The following is a 21760-nucleotide window of genomic DNA, read 5'->3' on the forward strand; positions in this document are numbered from 1 at the left end:
ACACTTACATCAAGTTCACTTTTGTCAATGAAGCTCTTAATGTTCCTGTGATTACCAGCAATCCCAATCCAATGAAACTGACAGAAAAAAATTTTAGTAGGTGTAGTCTCTGCTTTTCAATCCCATGTGCTTTTCTGGTGTTGCTAAGTTACAAAGGTAAAGCCAGAAAACTCTTGGTAATCTTTCTTGCTTATGTCTTAAGTAAAACAAAAGAATGAATTCTCAGATTCAATGTTTGAAGAATACATGAGTGGTACAATGAAACGCAATTATTTGTATTTTAAGATGTTTCTTGTATTAAGTTAAAAAAATCCAAATTGGAAGAAGGATTGTCTACACAGATGTATCGAACAGTCTTTGTCTGATAATTATATGTCCTTTTCTGGAGCTCACACATATCATGAACCTCTGGATTCCTCTCTTTGTAGTATTTATCACAACTTTAATTAATTGTGCAGTTAATTTTTTAAAACCTGTCTCTAGACAGGTTTATCAACTTTGTTGATCGTTTCAAAGAACCAGCTTTTCACGAATTTTGTACTGTTTCAATTTCATTGATTTCTACTTTTTATTACTTCTTCCATCTACTTGCTTTAGATTGAATTTGCGTTTATATGTCTAGTTTCTTAGACACAGAAGCTTAGATTTCTGGTTTGAGACTTATTTTCTTTCCTAATATAAGCATTCAATGCTATAAATTTTCCACTAAGCACTGCTTTATGTGGATCCCACAAATTTTGATAATGTGTCTTCTCTTTCATTTAATTTAGAATGCATTCTAATTTCCTTTGAAATTTTCTCTTTAACTGTAGGTAAAAAAGTGTTGTTTAATTTCCAAATATTTGGGAATTTTCCAGATATCAATTATTAATTTCCAACTGAATGATGTTAGGGTCAAAGATGATATACTGTATGATTTCAATAACTTTAAATTTGTTAATTTTATAGCCCAGAAAATGTTCTATCTTTGTAAATGTCCCACTTAAAAAGTGCACATAAAAATAATATGTATTCTGCTGTTCTTGGGTAGTGTTTCATAAATACCAATCATGTCAAGTTGGTTGATAATGATGTACAGGTCTTCTGTAGCCATAATGGTGTGTGGTAAGAGTATTGTTTTTGTTGTTGTTGTTGTTACTGTTGTCGTTTTTTGCATGAGGCTATCTAGTTTTCCGAGCACAATTTGTTGAAAAGATACGTCTTTCCTCCTCAAATGGTTTTGGCACCCTTGTTAAAAAGCAATTGGCCACAGATGTATGAGTTTATTTCTGGACTCTCAATTTCTATTCTATATGTCTTTTCTATTCTACATGTCTATTCTATTCTATAGGTCTAAATGAATGGATCAGAAAGAAAACTAGCAAGATCTATATGTCTATCTTCATGGTAGTACCACAGTTGTGATTACTCCAGCTTTGTAGTAAGTTTTCAAATCAGAGTGTGAGCCCTCCAACTCTGTACTTTTTCAAGACTATTTTCAATGTTTAGGGCTTCTTAAAATTCCATGTAAATTTCAGGATCAGCTTTCCCATTTTTGCAAAAGACAGTTAAATTTTGATAGAGCTAACAGAATTGAATCTGTAGATCATATTGGGTAGTGTGACGTGTTAACAATTAAGTCTTCCAATCCATGAACATGGCATATCTTTCCATTTATTTACGTCTTCTTTAATTTCTTTCATCGACAGATGAAGAGAAAAACTATGACGCATAGTTTTCAGTGTACAAGTCTTTCATCTTATTAGTTAAGTAAATGTATTCCTAGGTACTTTATTTTTTGGATGTTACTGTGAGGGGAACTGTTTTCTTTATTTCCTTTTCCAATTGTTATTGCTACTATATCCTTTGACTTTTAACCTACTGAAGTCTTTAAATATAAAGTGAGTTTCTTATAGACAGGACTTCTTTTTTTTAATCCAATCTTTTAATTCATATGTTTAGAATATTTGCTTTTAATATAATTATTGATATGGCTGAATTAAAATCTACGATTTTGCTAGTTTTCTATTTGATCTATTTATTCATTGTTCTTTTTATATTTTGCTGATTAAATGGTTATTTTTAAATGATTCCATTTTATCTCTACTTTTCTCTATTTACATAACTTTTGAAAAAAAAAATTTTAGTTCCTCTAGGGTTTATAAATATGTATCTTGCTGTTCCTTGAACACCTCAAACTTATTCCTTGATCAAGGCCTTTATAGTAGATGTATGTTCTGTCTGGAATGCTTCTCCCCAGATCTTCAAATGGTTTCTTTCTTCATATAATTCATTCCCTGGTCAAATTTACTTCCTTTCCTCAGGGATGCTCTCCAAAACTACCTTAACTAAAATAGCACTGCACCTACCATTTCACTCTTGCTTTATTTTTTTTTCACAGCCCTTAACAACACCTAAAATTACATTTATTTGTTTAAGATTTTTCCTCACCTAGAACATACAATTTATATAATAGCAAATTTTATTTTTCTTTACTATTGTGCCCTTAGCAAGTAGGACAATACTTTGCACATTATGAATGAATGAGTACATGGCTCCATTATAAGACTGTCACATCAGAGTAATATAATATAGGACTAAGCAAATTACCAAGTACATATTAAAACTAAACTTGATATCTTGACAATAAGTTACAGAATAGTAAAACTGTTTTCTTTCTCATGACTATGTAATTAACTACTACTCATATTTAGAGAAAAGGGGAAAGAGAAACACTGTAAGAAAAATCTGGGTCAAAAATTAACACTTTAATGTCTATCTGTTATGCTCTTTGCATTGAAAGAACTTTAACGTTAAAAAAAAAAAAGACTTGGGAGCCACAGCTCCCAGTCAGGCACGTGATCACAAAGGTAACAACAGACACTCTACAGTTCATTGTGTGGACAGCATTTTTTGGAATAGTGTGTTCTAAGTATGTTTAAGGTAGGGTAGGCTAAGCTATGATGTTCGGTAGGTTAGGTGTATTAAATGCATTTCTGACTTACAATATTTTCAACTTATGATGTATTTATGGGATATAACTCCATTTTAAGTCAAGAAGCATCTGTATTGGCAGTAAAGGGTGGTGGAGGTGGATGATTATATTGGTAATTCAATATTTCCTGCTGGAATACAGATTTGAAACCCTTATTCTGAGAATTTTAAAGAATTCATGAAGTTATATTGGAAGGCTATAATCGAAACCTTTAGCAGATGTTCATTTTCTACCAGGAGTATGCTTAATACTTGCAAAGCAACTTTGCCATTTGTCAAAGTTCCAATGAGTAAAATTTTGTATCCTTGGATCTTAAGCACATTCTGCCCTCTGAAGCAATATCAAAAAAGGCTTACCAATTTTCCATACAATTACTTCTCAAATACTTGAAAATGATTATACCTATGACATTCTTATGTAGTCTCTTTAGTGCAGTCTAAAAATATCCAGGGCTTCCAAAGCCTTTCCTACAATGGCCAGAATGTCATCTGTAAACATTTGACATGAGTTTAGTATTCAAATTAGATACAACACTGTAAAATTTCTGTAAGCTACTTAGAATTGAATTGGATCATTATACTTCTAGGAAGATGGTACTTGAGATTTTGGGGGGATGCTGGGTGGTCATATTACATTATTGGCTAATTCCTGATTTCCTGTCAATTAAAATTTCTATGTCTTTGTTATATAAAGCATCATTAAGATATGTCTTTGAATTTTAAACTTAAGGGCAAGGCCATAGATTTATTTCTGTTAAATAATCTTTTATTTTAGTTTGTTATTCTGAATGGCTTGTTTAAATATTTTGGAATCTTGATTCAACATCCAACGTTAGCTACATTTCTGAAATATTTCATTTATACAATTCTGAAACATACCTCACATATGAAGATTTAAATAATAGATTAAAATACTTGAAGCATAGGTTTAGAAGGATTTCTAACATTTCTCCACTTCAACATGAATAGCCTCCTGATATAGTAAATCACTTATATAACCACTTAAGTTTACTACTTTCATCTATATTTCTCTACTTTGATTAGAGATCAGGAGAGCATACCAAATAATCTGTAAAACTGAACTTAGATCAGAGTTTTTATTACAGAAATAAAGTTACTTTGTTATGACTTAAACATAGTAAATTGGCTTTCAGTGAGTAAAAGTTATTTTTCTAATTGTTCATAATTCAGATGTTCTAGGAATTTTTAATGAAGCATCATCAAGGTCAGTGATCCTCTTTTCAGATATCTAACCATTACTAAATGTAAGAACATTATTTGCCCACCCCAAAGCCTTTAGTGTGTCATTTTCTAAAATCCTTTAAAGACAATATTATTTCTATGATCATTTTGCAAATTATTTTAATATCTAAGAATATATACTTTGCTTTGAAATTGAAAATTTAACCAAGGCTCTGTTACTTTCACCTATTTTGTGCATCTCTGCTTTATATGTCTGTTTAACAGTTTATTCCAGTTAAGGAGAATATCTTAGTGAGAAAAAAATGCAAACAAAATTGAAGCAGGGATCTGCTTTCTCCTCATTCTATCTTAACCCCACAATGTGGGTCTTTCTTGTCCTTGGGAAAAAGCATAAAGATTCTTTTTGTTACACTTAATTTTCAAAAGTTTCAGTTCATTCTGGCCATTTTTGGTTCCTCACTTAACTTTTTCATTATAAATTAACATTCTATATTTTTGATACATACCTAGAGGTCTCGATATTTGAAAAAAGATGCAAAAAAACCCTAACAATTCATGATTCTAAATGTATTATGACTATAACTTATGCTAAATACAAATATAATACTTACTTTCTATCCTTATAACAAAATCACATTGCACTGATAAACTTAGTAATTAAGTTCAATTTAATTCCTAACATGACCCCCAATTCTGCTTTTTCTATTTTTATACTTTGATATTATTAACATTTTATACAAAGGCAGAACAAAATATTTGAGTTCTTATCTTTTTAGTATTCTTTACCACTTTTCTATTCATTTTTCTTAACCATCTCCAATGACGTAATAGGAAAAAATTCACTAATATTAAGTTTTTCAATTGCCAATTTTTCCTTTTTATTTTAGTTTTCTCATTTTTGTACCGAGATAATGTTGTTTCTTAATTTTACTGAATAAAAGTAATGTCCACTCTGAAGTCATTCTATTTGCTTCCAGATCCATATAGAGTTCTAGGTTTAATACAACTTTTTTTTGCCTACTCTGTTACAATCCAACTTCTACTTGAAAACAGAAAACTGAAACAAGAAATATATTGTCAAAGATAAACAGTTGGCTTTTCTTTTTATCTCTCATACTCTTGATTGAGATCACATTAGTCTGAATCTGCTAATGAAAAATAATGTGTAGGTTGCAAAAGATTCCTGAGGATAGCTGTACGATCAGTTAGCTGTCTCATACCCTAAGTTATTTAACATAATTTTTTATAAGTTCATTTTTTTTTCATTTTGACAACTTCTCTCCTATTGAAAAAATGTTAAGCATATACCTTAACCCATAATTTAATGTCTTGATGTAAGAAGTTAAGGCTATAGTATTTGATAAGGCATTATCAAAGCTTTTAATGAGATAATTACATATATTCTACATTGGATAATATTTCGTTTGCGCTATTAACAAAAACTAGCTGAAGTTAAGATTTCAAAATTACCCATGGCAAAATATTTATTATGAAACAGATTTTTAAAACCTGAAAAGCAGGTCTGATACACAGCACTTACTTTCTATGACTGAGAACATAATGTAAGCTAAGAAGATATTACCTATTTCTAACAAAACTGTGTAGACAGAAAAAAAAAGTTAGAACAAGAAGTCTTTAGGCCAGAGTAAGATCATTAAGTATTACAGAAAATAAAATTGATTAATTTAGAATTTAATTAAAGTAGAAAATAAAATTATTTATAACAAGAGCACAGAAGTTGTGCTTCAAAAAAAAAAGTCTAAAGGGAAGGGGACGAGAAAGATGAGAAAAAGTACTACCAGACTCCTTACCCATTGTTGTTGGTGCTGGAGCTTCCTGATGGTATTTTCAGCCTGCTCCAGTTTAGCACTGGCCTCATCACTCTGCTGTTTGATGGTGGCCAGTTCCCGTTTTATGAGGTAGTTTTCCTCAGCCTCCTGGGCTCTTGTCACTTGTCCCTTAGGACATAATTTTTGTGTGTGTAAAGCAGTTTAGGACAGAGTCAAGAAAGACTGCCTTTGTGAGGTTTAGTTATTTACTACGACATATTTTTTTAAAATCACCTCAGAGAATAGAACAGCCTAAGTAATTATTAGCCAGCAGCTCATTATTGCTCCACCAAATTTTGAGAAACTAAATGAAAAATTTAGTTCATCTGATAATCTTAAGAACAATTCTTTCGGCCAATAAAAATTCAGTTCATGCAATATTACTGAGTTGTACATGCAGGACTAACATTTCAATGAATAGTAGTTAATTCCACAGAATCCACTGATTGCCATTTTGTAATACTTTAAAATAAGGTTAGCTTTAAAACGTGCAAAAGGTGGTTATTTTAATAAACCAAGATAACACACAGTTATCAAAAATAAGTTTACACCCATATATACCACCCAAAAAATTATTTCTAGTAAAATGCATGTAAAATTGCATGCATTAAAACACGAATTTCTAGGTTTAGGAATTTCCTTATATATTAGACAAAATGCTAAAAAAAAAAAACAAAAAAAACAAAAAAAACTATACCTGTATCAATCTATCTGCCAAGGAAGCACTTTCCTACAAAATGAAAAATTCAGATAGAAATATAAGAGAAAGAAATAAAATAAAGGTGATAAAATTAGGAATAAGAAGAAACAAAGCATATCCAAATTCCACTACTTTTCATGTAATTAAACTGAACATGTAGATTTTAAAACTATTTTTTATGGAATATGTTTTTATTCTTAAACCTTAAGAAAAAATATATCAAAATAAGGATAGACTGAAAAAAATTATGTGCTTCTAGAAGAGACTAAATACAAATTCCAAGAGGTTTTTCATTATTTAGGACAAATAAATATCTTTTAAAGCATACTTTTAAGTCTTTATTTTTAGAGTCAGCCATATTGTCAAACCACTTAGATGAAAGAGAGAGGGAATTTGAGCAAGCAATTCCACTTAAAAGTGTGATAGCAATTTGTGCAACCCCAACTTCCAAAGATATAGAGCAAGAAAAATATAACAAATGAAATCTATGAGCTCAATGTAATATTCTAGCAATACCTTAGTAAGCAAACTTTTTGGTTGCAGACTTTAATTGATACATACGCATTTACAGAATTCTAAGTGCTAAAGGACACATGTAGGCCCTCTAAGCCCATAAAACACATAGTTTTCTAGAAACAAAATCCAAGCTTAACACTTTTCTATAGCACCTTTATCATTCTGAAAGTTCAATGAAATAAAAATGTTTTCTCTATGAAAATGTCCTGCTCCAAAGATAAAAGACTACCTAAGAAGATGTACATTTTACTGTAAACTGAGTATTCAGTGAAAAAAAGTATATAATTAAAACAACTTAAAAACAACTAAGGTTCAACTTTTTTGCAGAATCACCAAAAAAGTAGAATTATCATGAAAGCAACTCTAGTAAGATAAAAGAAACACAGGAAAACTATTTTTGACTTAATATAATGTACTTGCAATTATTATACAACAAAAACAAACATGTAATAAGCATTCTGTCCTTCTGCAGTGCTATTTAATATGAAACCATCAATGCTTTCAAGCAAAAGACAAATATACAAACTATCCATTTTTCATTTACCGCATTCTTGAATATTGATCTACAGATTTTTCAGGGAAGACTTTAAGATACTTGACAATATCATGAGGAGTACTTTTAAACCTACTTTCTCTAATCTTTAGTTAAAAAAACACAAAAACTCCAAAAAATACCAAAAGAGTTTGTAAATTCAGATGTTTTTCTTATAATTATCCAAAACTCATACACTATATTTTTATTACTCAATACATTCTTATAGCATTAGAAACAAGTCTACAGAAGACATATCAAGAGCATACTATAAGAAAGAATGCAAAATTACCACATTTGCCCAGTTATTTTACATGAAATAAAGAACAGGTAACAAGTGGTATCAAAATAAGTCTAAGAACCAAAAAGTTTAAGCACAATTTTGCTGTGTTTAAAATCATGGTAAATTTTTATATAAGAAATCAGTCATTTTGACTAAACTTAAAACAATCCTAGGCCTTAAAGGAATCACCACCACATTTAATATGTGGCCAGAAAATAGGCGATATTTGAAATTGTTCTTTAAAGGTAACTTAATCGAGAATCTATTCTATATTGTATTCTGAAGAAGATACATTTTAGAGATTATACGTAAAAATAAAATGTTGCTGTAATAATAACCTTAGTTAAAACTTAAAAATTCAAGAATAGTGGTCAATTTTTACAAATGACAAGTTATACAGTTAAGTAGTAAGCTAGGCAAGCTAAGCAGTCAATACCATGACCTCGGAGACAACCGTGCTAGATTTCTTCAGGCTTTGCATAAAATAGACAGAAAAACAATACTGTACATTTAACAGAAGCTTGCAGAAGTAGTCATTTACTTACTTTTTCTAATGTTTCAATGCGTTGTTTTAAAAGCCTATTTTCTGTGCGTAACCTCTGCAAAAGAAAAAAAAAAAGGAAAGAAAGAAAAAGAAACATACAAACAAGAAAAAGGTTTGCAAGCATTCCTGAGAGGAAAAATAACACCTAAATGATAGTCCTTAAAAATGTACCACCTTTTATAAATTCAAAAAGAGCCTAAGGAATGGTTATATTATCATCTGTCAAATTATTAAAGGCTCAGAGTAAGGAATATATGGCAAAGGAAATGACTACATTTATCATTTCAGCTATGACTGGATTTGAAATATAAACCACAGTACAAAAATAACCCCTTTCTTTTCTGTACCTATCATAATGACTCATAATCAATACCATATTTTCTTATATGTCTTAAAATCCTCATTAGCTAGAAAAGATTCTAATTCATTTATCTCCTGCAAAGCCTATCTACATAAACAGCCTTCACATGTCTATCAAATAAACAAATAAGAAATCTGAGAAATACATGTGCATAGAATATTAAATTGTCAGTTTAGAATTAGACCAGCTTCCATGTATATATAATGTGTTTTATATGCCAAGCTGCAAAATTCCTTACAGTCTGAAACTATAAAGAATGAGTTGTGTTCATTAAATGAATTGTTCATCATGGTTTTAAACATAAGAAAATTAAAAGCTCCAATTGCTAGCATTTTTCTCGTAGTTCAAAAAGTAAAAGTAGATTAAAAAAAAATCTTCACCTAATTGTTCAATGCCTAATTCCCCAAACCTGTCAAATCACTGTCATTAAGTATTAAATCAAAAATACTCTACATTATAAAAATCTCCTTTTTGCATATTTCATCAATATAATTTCATATTAATCCCCTATATAAATTATCCCTTCATTTTAGAATCCGTGAAATGTTATCCCTTTGTTTTGTGATCACTCTAATTTCAAAACCCCTCCTATCTTTTTGTACGAATTTGCTCCACAGCTCAATCCAGCCTTCTTCCAACACCACCTTGCTCTAAATTTCTGCTAAAAATGTCTTCCTCAAAAAATTCTTCTATCAATTCAATCTAATATTTTGTCAGTAAAGACTAAAATACAGTTTATAGAACACAAAGTCTCAGACCAGAGAAATAAAATACTCTATGAATTATTGTATCTTACTAAGTGGACCACAAATTAGAACAAATAAATCTTAAGAGTTATAACAAAGATACTTTGCAGATTAGATCTTCTTGTTCTATTCACTAAAGCATTTAGATGATTTGAAATGTGTGATCTCAGACTATAAAACAGCATGGTAGTCTAAACAAGTAATTATTAAGTGCTGTTAAAGTCTAGAAAGCCAAAGAAACAAATGTGATTCTCAAAATGTTCTCAACATATTTCATCAAAAAAATTTAGAAAGTTAACCAATTGAGTGAATAAAGTTATGTTACAACAGAAATAATGCTAAAATAATAAAATGTAGTTCCTTTCTTATTCCCTTTAAATCTTCTGAAATTTTGCTAATAAATTAAAATCTAAATTGATTTTTCCCTAAACATATACCCAAATTTGTTAATACCAATTTTTAAATAAATCATCAATTCCTCATGTGTGTGATATCCACTTCATCATAAACTGGTAACTATAATAGACTTTATCAGTTAGTAAAGATTATTTCAGAATTATCTATTAAATTTCAACTGTTTTTGTCTCTTTTAGGACTAGTATCACAGTATTTTTGGTAATTATAGCTTTGTAATGTCTTTTAATATCTGGTAGAGCTAATTTCTCCCATTGTTATACTGTTTTGTTTATCCTCCCCAAACCTTAACTACTAGTGTACTAAATTAGTTAAGAGACTGGGTTTTGAAGTTAGGCAGATTTAGGTTCCAATCCTTACTCTACATTTAACACCTCTGCATGTTACTCGATTGTCTTAGAATCTCCACTTCCTCATCTAGAAAATTAAAGTAATAACACCTACAATGATATTAGAAGAATTAAATGATATAGACTTAATATATACCAAACATTTGGTTAATGATAAGCGTTGCTCGTATTTTAAAATTTGGGCAAAATAATTATTTTATTACTTTGTCTATTTTTTTACATTATTCTGAAGATTTTTTTATTTCTCTGGAATCTTGCGAGGAATTAAATTTGACTCAGTTTGTTAACATGTATTTTTGTGGGGAAATTCAAATGTTTATACAACACATAGTTATTTTTGTCTTTACCTTTTATTCATCTTTTTAAAACATCTGTATGCAAAGCTTTTCAGTGTTTATTTCTTAGGTCCTATCCTATTTTTCATTTAGGTTATTCCTAGATATGCTTTTATTTTTATTTTAAATACAGCTTCTTCGAAGATATTTTTGAAATGTTTATTGCTGATACACAGGAGAGTTAATGACTAAAATCTATCATTTGACTGACTTCTCACACATTTTTGAGTATTCCTCTTTTCAATCATATTTTCTGGAACTAATTAAAAGTGTTTTCTGTGAAAACCACGAAGAGAAATACCAATGGACATGTACACTTAAAAAAGAAATTTTTTGACCTATCAAATTAGAAAAGAAAAAATGAGATAGAGAGAAAGAATGAAATACTTAATGTTGACAAAGTATTACTGAAATGGAAACTCACTGCTAAGAAGAATTTACTCTGGAAATATTCTTTAGGAAATTTACTTAGTACATATCAAATGTCTTAAAAATACTAATATTCTATAATTCAATAATTCTACTTTTTACAACTGGCTATGAAAATTCAAGGTGCCAAAAAACTTTATATTCAAGATACTAACTATAAGCATATTTTTAATAATAATAAAAATGAGAAACAAATATCCTGAAATAGGGAAATCTTGGTTTCAGACAACCCACTCTTCAACCATCATCTCCTATTCTTTCCAACTTACTTATTTTACAACATAACCCAGGCTCAACAATCTTCCTTCTCATAGGGACAATTTAATGATCTTATTAACTTTTCATCATTCCTCACTCCCTGATGTCTTCTCTTCCCTCTTTAATTTCCAGTCATAATAGACTTTCCCTTGCTTTTATTCTCCCTTCCCCACTTCTTTCTTAATAGTTAGTATACATACCTGATGAAACCACTACTATAGGTAAACATACTGACAACTCTGTGTCTGCACCTGTGCTAGAAAAATATAGCCATGATGCTTAAATTAACAATCATTAACTTTATTTGGATTCTTAATGCATTCTAGCAATAAATATGTATTTACCTAGTCCATTCCTTCTCCTTCTCTCTTAGATCACTATTTCTTTCTTAACTCCTTTGAACCAGCAACCCTCTAACTCACTATCAAATAGTAATCTTGCTTACAATTTCACTGAAAAAACTGGATCAGAAGAGAATTTCACAAGCCCCCATAACCACATCCTACATTTCCCCTGCATTTTTGCCGCTATATTTTACTTTCTCTTTTGTTACTGTGGATTAATTATCTGTAGTAGACCAAGTGTCTTACCTATGTACTAAATCTATACCTGCCTAACTCTAGCAATTATCTTGTCATTCACACATCACTAATTTTTCCTACTTAATTATCACCATAAAAACATGTGCTTATTTCTATCTTTAAAAAGGAAAAAACAAAAAACTACCATCTACTCTTTCTTCTTGGCTTCTATACCTCTTCATTATTTTCCTGCTTTGCTGCTTTATCCTCAACTTCCTAACCTTTAAATGCTGGCTTACACTCAGGCTCAATTCTTGAACTCTTATCTATTCTATCTACACTGATTCTCCAGGTAATCTCAACTGCTCTCATGGCTTTAATATCATCACTGTGCTAAAAGATGCCAAATTTATATTTACATTGACCTGTCTTCTCTTAACTCCAAATATTCAAGGGGCTACCTGAATATCTCCTAGTCATCGCATACTTAAAATATACAAAATTAGACTTCTGGTGTTCCTCCTCAAACCAAATCCTACTGTAGTCTTTCACTCCTCAGGTAATGGAAACTCCATTTTTCTAATTGCTCAGGCCAAAAAGCTTGATTGCTGTCTCTCTCATACCTCCACATTCAATCTGTCAGCTTTACCTTTAAAATCTATTCAGAATTCAATCACTTCTTACCACCTCAATCCAAGCCACCACCATCTCTTGCCTGCATTATTTTATCAGCCTTGTACTTAAGTCTCCCCTTTTCTCTGGTTCTTGTCCCCAGCAATCTATTATTAACACAGGAGCCAGAAGGATCCACTGAAAACTTAAATCAAATCTTGTGCTTCTCAATTGCTTATCAGGGTAAAAGCCAAAGTCTTCACATAGTTAATAGCATCCTACATTATCTGCAATTCAGCATCTTACCTCTTATCATATTCCTCATCATTCATGTTGTCCCATCTACAATGGCTTCTTTAGCATTCCTCACAAGGCACACTCCTGACCAGATTCTGCTCTCCTTCCAGATATCTGTATATCTAGCTCCCTCATCTCCTTCAGGTCTTTATTTAAAAGTAACTTGGTCAATTTCTCTAAACTTTTGACCTAAACACTACTATTTTATTTTCCCTTCCCTAAGGTATTTTGTTCTCCTGTTTAACACTTATCATCATCTAAAATACTGTACATTTTACTTTTCTGTTATTGTCTAACTTCTGTACTAGAATGCAAACTCCATGAGAGCAGGAATTGGTTTGTTTCATAAACACATCTCAAGTACTTAGAACAGTGCTTGGACATGTAAGTAGGCACTGTAAGTATCTGTTAAATAAATGACTTAATATTATGCTGAATATTATGCTGCAGCCATTAGTTTTCTATTTATTTTTATTTAAAAAAAAATTTTTTTAGGCAAGGTAGCCCTTGGTCGACCTCACAGATTGCAAGGACCTTGTCAGCTTACAATCCCTTATTTTCTATTTTTACGCCTACAGCACCTGGTCTTCCTAGGTGGTCTCCCATCCAAGTACTATACTAACCAGGCCAGACCTTGCTTAGCTTCTGAGATTAGACGGGATCAGGTGCCATTAGTTTTTTAATGGAAGGGCCATAATGCCAGAGTAAAATAAGAATCCAGATCCTTCTCGTATTACTAATAGGTTAAAGTCTCTCTTGGAAAGCAGCATAGTATATACACTGAAGAACACATATGAGCCTTAAAATGACACAAATCAGAGTTCAAATTCTTGACTTTCACCCTTTTCTAGCAATGTTACCACTAGCATGTTATTTGAACTCTCTGAAACCTAGTTTCTTCAAGAAGAGGATAAGAAAACTTTCATAATACTATTCTATGAATAAAAGGAGATATGCATGTAGATGACCCTTCATATATTAAGTGTTGAATAAATGTAAGTATCAATATTAATACCTCACATTAATTTAGATAATATTTGTCATGATTTCTTTTTTTATAACAGGTAGTAGATACATATGTTTTTATATTATTCTGTTTTTAGCATATCTGGAATATTTCATAATTTTTGAAATAAGAAAAAATATTTAATTTCTGACTAAAAACCAGTCAGAATTTCTAACACTTCCCATTTGCAGGGCCTTGGATCTCTATGCTCCAAAGCACAAATTTAAATATAAATATTAGACTACCAGTTCATATGTTTGTCTTAAATAGAATGGGGGATAAAAGTTTTTCTTTTTTAAAGATTTGTGGGTTACCCTAATATAAGCTAGGATTTTAATATTTCTTACCTCCTCCCCCTCAGGTGGAACATCAATAGATTGGAAGAAGATACTGATAAAGATGTTTCTATTAACAAAAAATTTCACACAGTAAAATGTAAGATTCTCCATATAAAAGCATTACTATCAAAACCTTCCTATAACATTTTCAGAGAAGGAGTGGGAAATACTTAAAAGTCACATCTTGATCAGGGAGTTGACCGACAGATATGTCTTAGAATAAAAGGCCACCAACCCAAAGGTCTTAGAATTTTAAAGTAAAAACAATGGAAACCTTAAACATACTGTACAACATCAAAAACTGATTTTTTTATACTTCCATATCAAAACATCAAATAATTTGATGATCATAATATGTGCTTGTTTAAAGAACAGCACAAGACTGTCTCTGAAAGTTTTTGAGGAGAACCAAGGCAAGAAAGTACTAGTTTAACATAACTCATTCTCTTGTAAAAGGGACCTCAGAGGGAAGAGGAGAATGTAAGGAACTGGCATATCTCAATTTAGAGAAAGGCTCAAATAATACATGGCTAATTAATTGTAAATAAGGTGGCCATTTGATCATGACTGATCCTATAAACAAGGTGGTCATCTGATTATAACTGAGATGAGTTGCCAGGTCCAAGTCAAAAAACAAACACACCCAAACAAAGTGAAAAAAGTATAGTTTCACAAAAATTGTTTTGGCTTTGTCTTTTACCGGAGTTGAGGGGACCGAAGAAAGAGATGAAAATGGTACAAGAATAAGAAAAACTATGTGGAAACAAGATTTTATAAAAGGAAAAGACTACCTTTAAGATCAGCATACTTTATTTACTTGATATGTTCCACTAATATTTTTAACTTTTCCAGATTCTTTTCTATAAATAACGTAATGCCATCTGCTTTTGCCTAAGACATATGGAGCTGGCATGCAAAAGTATTCTGTGAGGTACTGAACTACAACTTTCCCCAAAAAACAAAATTTAGAAAAAAAAAAAAAACAACAACTGTAAATATAGGCTAGAATCCGCTGAAGATCTTTTTGAAAAGGTCTTTTGTTATTCCTTCAATCATGTGATTTAATTTTAGAAGTAACTTCTTCAAGAACAAGAACTGTTCATAGATCTGAGATTTTTTTTTCAATAACACAGCATGGAGAAATGAAAAGGATGGCTTCCCCATCCTCAGATTCTTGATTTGCAGTTCCAAATACTCCTGGTATGCGATAACCCATACTCTCTCCCCACTTATCAGGATGGCGTACTTTTTACTTTCAGTAGGCTGAAGTGGAGGGTATGATTTAATATTACCCTTAATCATGGTACCTAAAAGAAAAGCAAATGGTAGAGCAGCAGTTGGGTGACAGAATTTTTAAAAAGAAGGGAAAAATATCCATAGGGTTCTTTGTCTGTCTGTCTTTTTCTCTCTTTCTCTAAAAAATGTAGATGTATTTACTTCCAATTGATAGAAATAGGTAACAGAAATGGAAATAAAACGTCTAGAAGAGACAGACTTAATGAGGGAGAGGTCACATAGAAAAATAGGGGAGACTGTCTCCCAGGAGGTTTTTGAGGAACACCATGGCAAGAAGGAGTACTAACAGAACACATTCTCTTGTAAAAAGTACCTGTAGGATGTGAGTAATGTAGTGGTTATTTTATAGCAAGACTGAGTTAACACATGGCTAATTAATTGTGAATAGGTGATCATCCAATGTCTTGCCAGGTCCAAATCAAAACTCAGACAGACACATCCAAATAAAAAGTTGAGTCACACAATAAAAATTGTTTTATTTTTATTTCTTTTTTGAGGGAAGAGGTGAGTATTAAGAGATAGAAAATTGGATAAACCAGTCACTGAATTCCTTCACTATATCATGCTCCTACTCATCATCCCCAACCTGAAATATGAGCATAAGTGCCAATACAACTTTCCTTAACTCCCAGCTCAAACAATACCTAAGATCCTCAACTTAAGAATTTCTGGCCTTATCAGGGCTATAAATAAGAATTTTAAGGTACATATATGAATTTATGCACCTTTTAAGTTGAAAATTTATCTGTTTCTCTGAAGAGTAGTTCAAAAGTATAATTTTTGTTTAGTGAAGGACAAAGTGAAGTAGCAAAAACTTCCTGCATCTATCTCTAAGGCACTCATAATTAATTTTATGAAATAATTTGCTCTATTTGGTCTACCTTAGACTATACTTCTATTAATCTCAACATGCTATAATCTTCTCTGCAACTTTTTAAAATACACTTAAATAGAATAATTCTTTTCCACAGAAGTATTTTCACCAACATATCTAGAAAAAGGGATGAGTTGCACTCTTATACAGTAGAATGAAAACCAGTCTAGTCACATCATTCTGGTTTTTAAAGTATCCTTTTTAAACCATAATTATTAGAGTGGCAACTAAATTTATCAAAAAATAAATACAAACATCATTGCTAAATGCACTACAGGTAGGTAACAAATATATTAACATAACCTAACATCTACTGCTAAACAACTGACTTCAATCAATTTATGTTCAGCACTTTTAAAAGTCCTGAGATGCTTACTTTAATTTCAACTTGCTCTTCCATTTCTTTAGTTTTTATTGTAGTGTATTCCTTTTCAAGCCTAAGAAGGAAAAAAAATAAAGGTGTGTTTTCATTCCAAAGTAGTTATTAAATTATAAAATTTAAAACTATATTAACACAAAATATAATTTCATTAGATTCCCCCAACTTATTACTTGAGATATTTGATATGAGAAAAATCATCTAAATAGTTACAAAAATTCTTACCAAAAATTATTTTCTAAATAACAAAAATAAGAACCATACAAAAGTAAACTTTAGAAAGTAAAATACATAAGGCACCAAACAGAGAACTGAGTTTACAGTTTATTCAGCCCTAAGCTTACAAAATAACTACCCATCATTCCCCCTTAAATTACGATACATCTGTAGAGTTCAACTGGATCTGAAATCACCGCCAAAAAAGCTTAACCACAAGGATATGTACTGAGTGACAAATGCAGTGTCATTGTGCAAAAGCTTAAGGTCCATGATGAACAAAACAATATAAGATTAAATAAAGCGTAAAAGAAAATGATGCAATCAAGAGAAGTGGTAAACACAAGATGTACGAGGCAGCTGCCAGGGTAACATGACATACTATTTTACAGCAAACTGTTGGTTTTTTTTAAATAACTAGAAAGCGTACATTCTAAAATAATGATTAAAAGAATAGTAGAGCAAATACATAATCCAGTAACACAGTTGCTTATTGCCATTATCAAGTATTATGTACTGTACAAACTTGTATGTGCTATACTTTTATATGACTGGTAGTGCAGGTTTGTTTACACCAGTATCACCACAAACACGTAAGTGAATGCACTGCGATATGATGTAACCATCATCACATCACTAGGTGATAGGAATTTTTCAGATCCATTATAATCTTATGGGACCACCTGCATATATTTGGTCTGCTGACCAAAAACACTGTTGTTATGTGGTACATGACTATACTAAAATTGACTAAGAAATTTATAATGGGGGAAAGAAGACAACTATTCCTAACAAAAGAAATCCAATTAATAAGCACAGAAGGAATGAGGTAAATATAAAAGTCACTATTAGAACTCCAAAACAGTAACTGCCATAGGCAAGAAAAATCAGCGGATGCTATAATTGTAGATAAAAGTTTGAACCTAATCTCAAAGTGTTTCTCCCAATATACTTAGCAATTACAAAGGGAAAAATAGTCAACTTACTGCACAAAATCTCGGACAACATCTGAGCCAACTGATTAAGGTTAACATCACCATAACACATGTTGACATCATGCACTCCTTAATATGTACTGAGAAGGGACCCTCACTTCTGTAGTGTCCTTTCCAGTAATGAATATCCTCAATGTAATCAAGAAAAATTAACAAACCCAAATTGAAGGACATTCTACAAAATAACTAAACAGCTCACTTCAGAAGTCTCAAGGTCATGAAAGACAACATAAGACAAGCACTAAACGCAATATACTACTCTTGCAACTCTACTACAAGAGTAAAATTATCTTTAAAAAATTTTTATAGCGCATACAAAAATTAGTCCCCAAAAGATATTTTTATATCTTGTTCTCGACCAAAAATGTTAATATCAAGTTTAATGACTTCAAATATTAATGAGACTAGGCCTCAAATAACTTAGAGCTGCCTTTAAAAATTAAATTATCCCTCAAAAAAACAAAAACCTATTATTTACTATAAACATAAAATCTCATTTAGCTCACAGTAATTTTTTATTAAAGTAAAACATTTAACAAAAAGTTTACCATCTTAACTATTTTCAAATGTAGTTAGTAGTATTAAATACATTTATATAATGTTATGCAGCTATCACCACTAGCATGTCTATAGCTCTTCTTATCTTATAAAACTGAAACTCTACCCATTGAAACAATAACATTCCATTCTCCCCTCTCCCTATTCTTAGACAACAATCATTTTATGTTCAGTCTCTTTGATTGTTAACACCACCAAATATGTCATTTAGCATAATGTCCGCAAGGTTCATCCATATTATACCTATGTCAGAATTTCCTTCCTTCATTTTTAAGGCTGAACTGCCTTGTGGTTATTGAAAATACAATGAATTTTATCATACTTATACGTCACATTTTGCCTATCCATTCATTCATTTACACTTGCTGCTTCTGTGCTTTAGCTAAAATGAATACCGCTCCTATGAACATGGGTGTACAAATATCGTCTTGAAACTTTATTTCATTTTTTGGAGTATATATCCAGCAGTGGAATCACTGGATCATATGGTAATTCAATTTTTAATTTTCTGAGAAATTGCCATACTATTTTCCATAGCAGCCTTAACCATTTTACACACCCACCAATTGTCTACAACAGTTTCTATTTTTCTACATCCTCACCAACACTTGTTATTTTATTTTTGTGATAGAAGTCATCCCAATGGGTGTGGGGTGGTATCCTATTGTGGTTTTAATTTACATTTCCATAATGATCAGTGAGGTTGAGCATCTTTTTGTGTGCTTGTTTTATGGGCCATCTGTATATCTTCTTTAGAGAAATTCTATTCAAGTCTTTTGACCATTTTTCAATTCAGTTGTTTGTTTTTGGTTGTTGCTAAGTTTTAGTTCACTATAGATGCTGGATATTAATCCCTTATCAGATATATGATTGTAAACATTTTCTCCTCTTCTGTGGGTTGACTTTTTATTCTGTTGAGAGTGTCTTAGGCTGCACAAAAATTTTTAAATTTCATTAAATCCAATTTATCTATTTTTCTCTTTTATTGCCTGTGCTTTGCGTCATGCCCAAGAAATCACTGCTAAATCCAATGTGATGAAGCTTTTGCTCTGTGTTTTCACCTAAGAGTTCTATAGTTTTAATTCTTACATCCAGATCTTGCATCCATTTTTACTTAAATTTTTATGTATGGTTTTAGGTGAGTCCAATACATTCTTTTGCATATGAATATCCAGTTTTCCCAGCACCATTTGTTACAAAGACATTCCTTTCCCTATTGAATGTTCTTAGCACTCTTATCAAAAATCATTTGACCATATATATGCAAAGGCTTATTTCTGGGCTTTCTAGTCTATTCCATTGGTCTCTATGCCTGTCTTTATTCTAGTACCAAAATGTTTTGATTACTGTAGTTTGAAGAAGATTTGAAATCAATAAGTATGAGTCCTCCAACTTTAGTGCTCTTTTTCAAGATTATTTGGCTATTTAGGGTCCTTTGTGATTCTATATGAATTTTAGAATAGGCTTTCTATTTTGGCAAAAAATGTTATTGGGATTTTGCATTGAATCCATAGTTCACTTTGGATAGTACTGACATCTTAACAACACTAAGTCTTCCATTCAATGAACATAGTATGTATTTCCATTTATTTGTCTAATTTAATTTCTTTCAGAAATATTTTATAGTTTTCATTACACAAGTATTTCACCTCCTTGGTTAATTCCTAAGTATCTTATTCTTTTTGATGCTTTTATAAATGGAATATCCTTCTTAGATTGTTCACTGTTAGTGTATAGAAACACGATTTATATTTGTGTTGACTTTATATCCTGCTACTTTGCTGAATTCATTTATTAGCTCTAACAGTTTTTCTTTTAGAGTAAGGGGCTGATAGAATCTTTAGGTTTTTCTGAATGTCATTTGCCAACAGAGTTAATTTTACTTTCCAACTAGGATGGCTTTATTTCTTTTCCTTGCCTAATTGACCTGGCTAGACCTTTCAGTACTATGATGAATAGAAGTGGTGAAAGTAGGCATCCGTGCCTTATTCCTGATCTTAGAGGAAAACCTCTCAGTCTTTTATCATTGAATGTGATTCAGCTATGGATTTTTCATATGTTTTGAGATATTTTTCATATTTCATAAAATTCACATATGAATTTTACTATGTTGAGGTAGTTGCATTTCATTCCTAGTGTTGAGTGTTTTTATCATGAAAGGGTATTGAATTTTATCAAATACTTGTTCTGCATCAATTGAGATAGTCACATGTTTTTTCTTCCCCTCATTCAGTTAATAGTGGTGTATTGCACTGATCAATTTTCATATGTTGAACTATTCTGGCATTCCAGGAATACATCCTATTTGGTTGCGGTGTATAACTCTTTTAATATGCTGCTGAATTTGGTTTGCTAATATTTTGTTGAGGATTTTGCACAATATTTATAAGGCATCGTGATCTTTTAGTTTTCTTTTCGTGTACTGGCTTTGGTATCAGGGTAATGCTGGCCTCACAGAAAGTTAAGAAGTAGTCCCTCCTCTTCTACTTTTTGAAAAAGTTTGAGAGCTGATATTAGCTATTCTTTAAATTTTTGATAGCATTCACCAGTGAAGGCAACAGGTAAAGGGCTTTTCTTGTCAAGAGACCTTTGATTACTGATTCAATATCTTTACTAGTTATAGGTCTGTTCAGATTTTCTATTTCTTTGAGATTTAGTCTTGACAAACAAAAGCTAGGACTGATTGTTTGCAACTTTTTTATCTTAAAGGTACCCTTGAGCCTCTGTATATATTACCCTCCTGCCTAAAATGCCTTCCCCTTCTCTTGACCTGGCAAACTTACCCTTATAAACAGCAAAAAGAGTGAAATTTTTAAAACCAGATGTCACTTTTCTCAAAATTCTCTAATAGTTTTCCCTCAGACTTAGAATATAATTCTGGCCCCTGAGGAGGCCAACAATATCCAGTAGAACTTTTGAAAATGTTCTATATTTGTGCTGTCCAATATAGTACACACAAGCTACATATAAGTGACTAATAAGCATTTGAAATATGGTTAATATAATTGATGAAGTAAATCTTTACTTGTATTTAATTTAAATGGCCACATGCAGGTAGTGGCTACTACATAGGACAGCACAGCTTTAAAAACCCCTATATCCCCACATATCAGACTTCATTGCCCACCACACTCTTATTTGCCTATATTAGTTACACTGTTTTTTTTTTGCTGTTCCTTAAACATATCAGTCACA

At 31.3% G+C, this 21760-nt stretch overlaps 1 protein-coding gene across 3 annotated transcripts in view; it reads right to left on the reverse strand.

Annotated features, from left to right (window-relative positions):
- The window catches only part of EVI5 (ecotropic viral integration site 5), a 186353-nt gene that overhangs the window by 84407 nt on the left and 80186 nt on the right, over positions 1 to 21760 (reverse strand). Inside the window, exons 10-13 of one of the 3 annotated variants that reach the window (XM_006919412.3) lie at positions 16794 to 16854; positions 8582 to 8635; positions 6703 to 6735; positions 5988 to 6134 (exon numbers count right to left, since the gene is read on the reverse strand). In XM_006919412.3, coding sequence (XP_006919474.1) covers positions 5988 to 6134; positions 6703 to 6735; positions 8582 to 8635; positions 16794 to 16854 — 295 coding nt within the window. The remainder of the gene's footprint in view (positions 1 to 5987; positions 6135 to 6702; positions 6736 to 8581; positions 8636 to 16793; positions 16855 to 21760) is intronic. The other 2 variants (XM_015595262.2, XM_015595263.2) reach the window with 2 other exon arrangements.

Source organism: Pteropus alecto, unplaced genomic scaffold (genome assembly GCF_000325575.1).
Source record: "Pteropus alecto unplaced genomic scaffold, ASM32557v1 scaffold25, whole genome shotgun sequence".
NCBI lineage: Eukaryota > Metazoa > Chordata > Mammalia > Chiroptera > Pteropodidae > Pteropus > Pteropus alecto.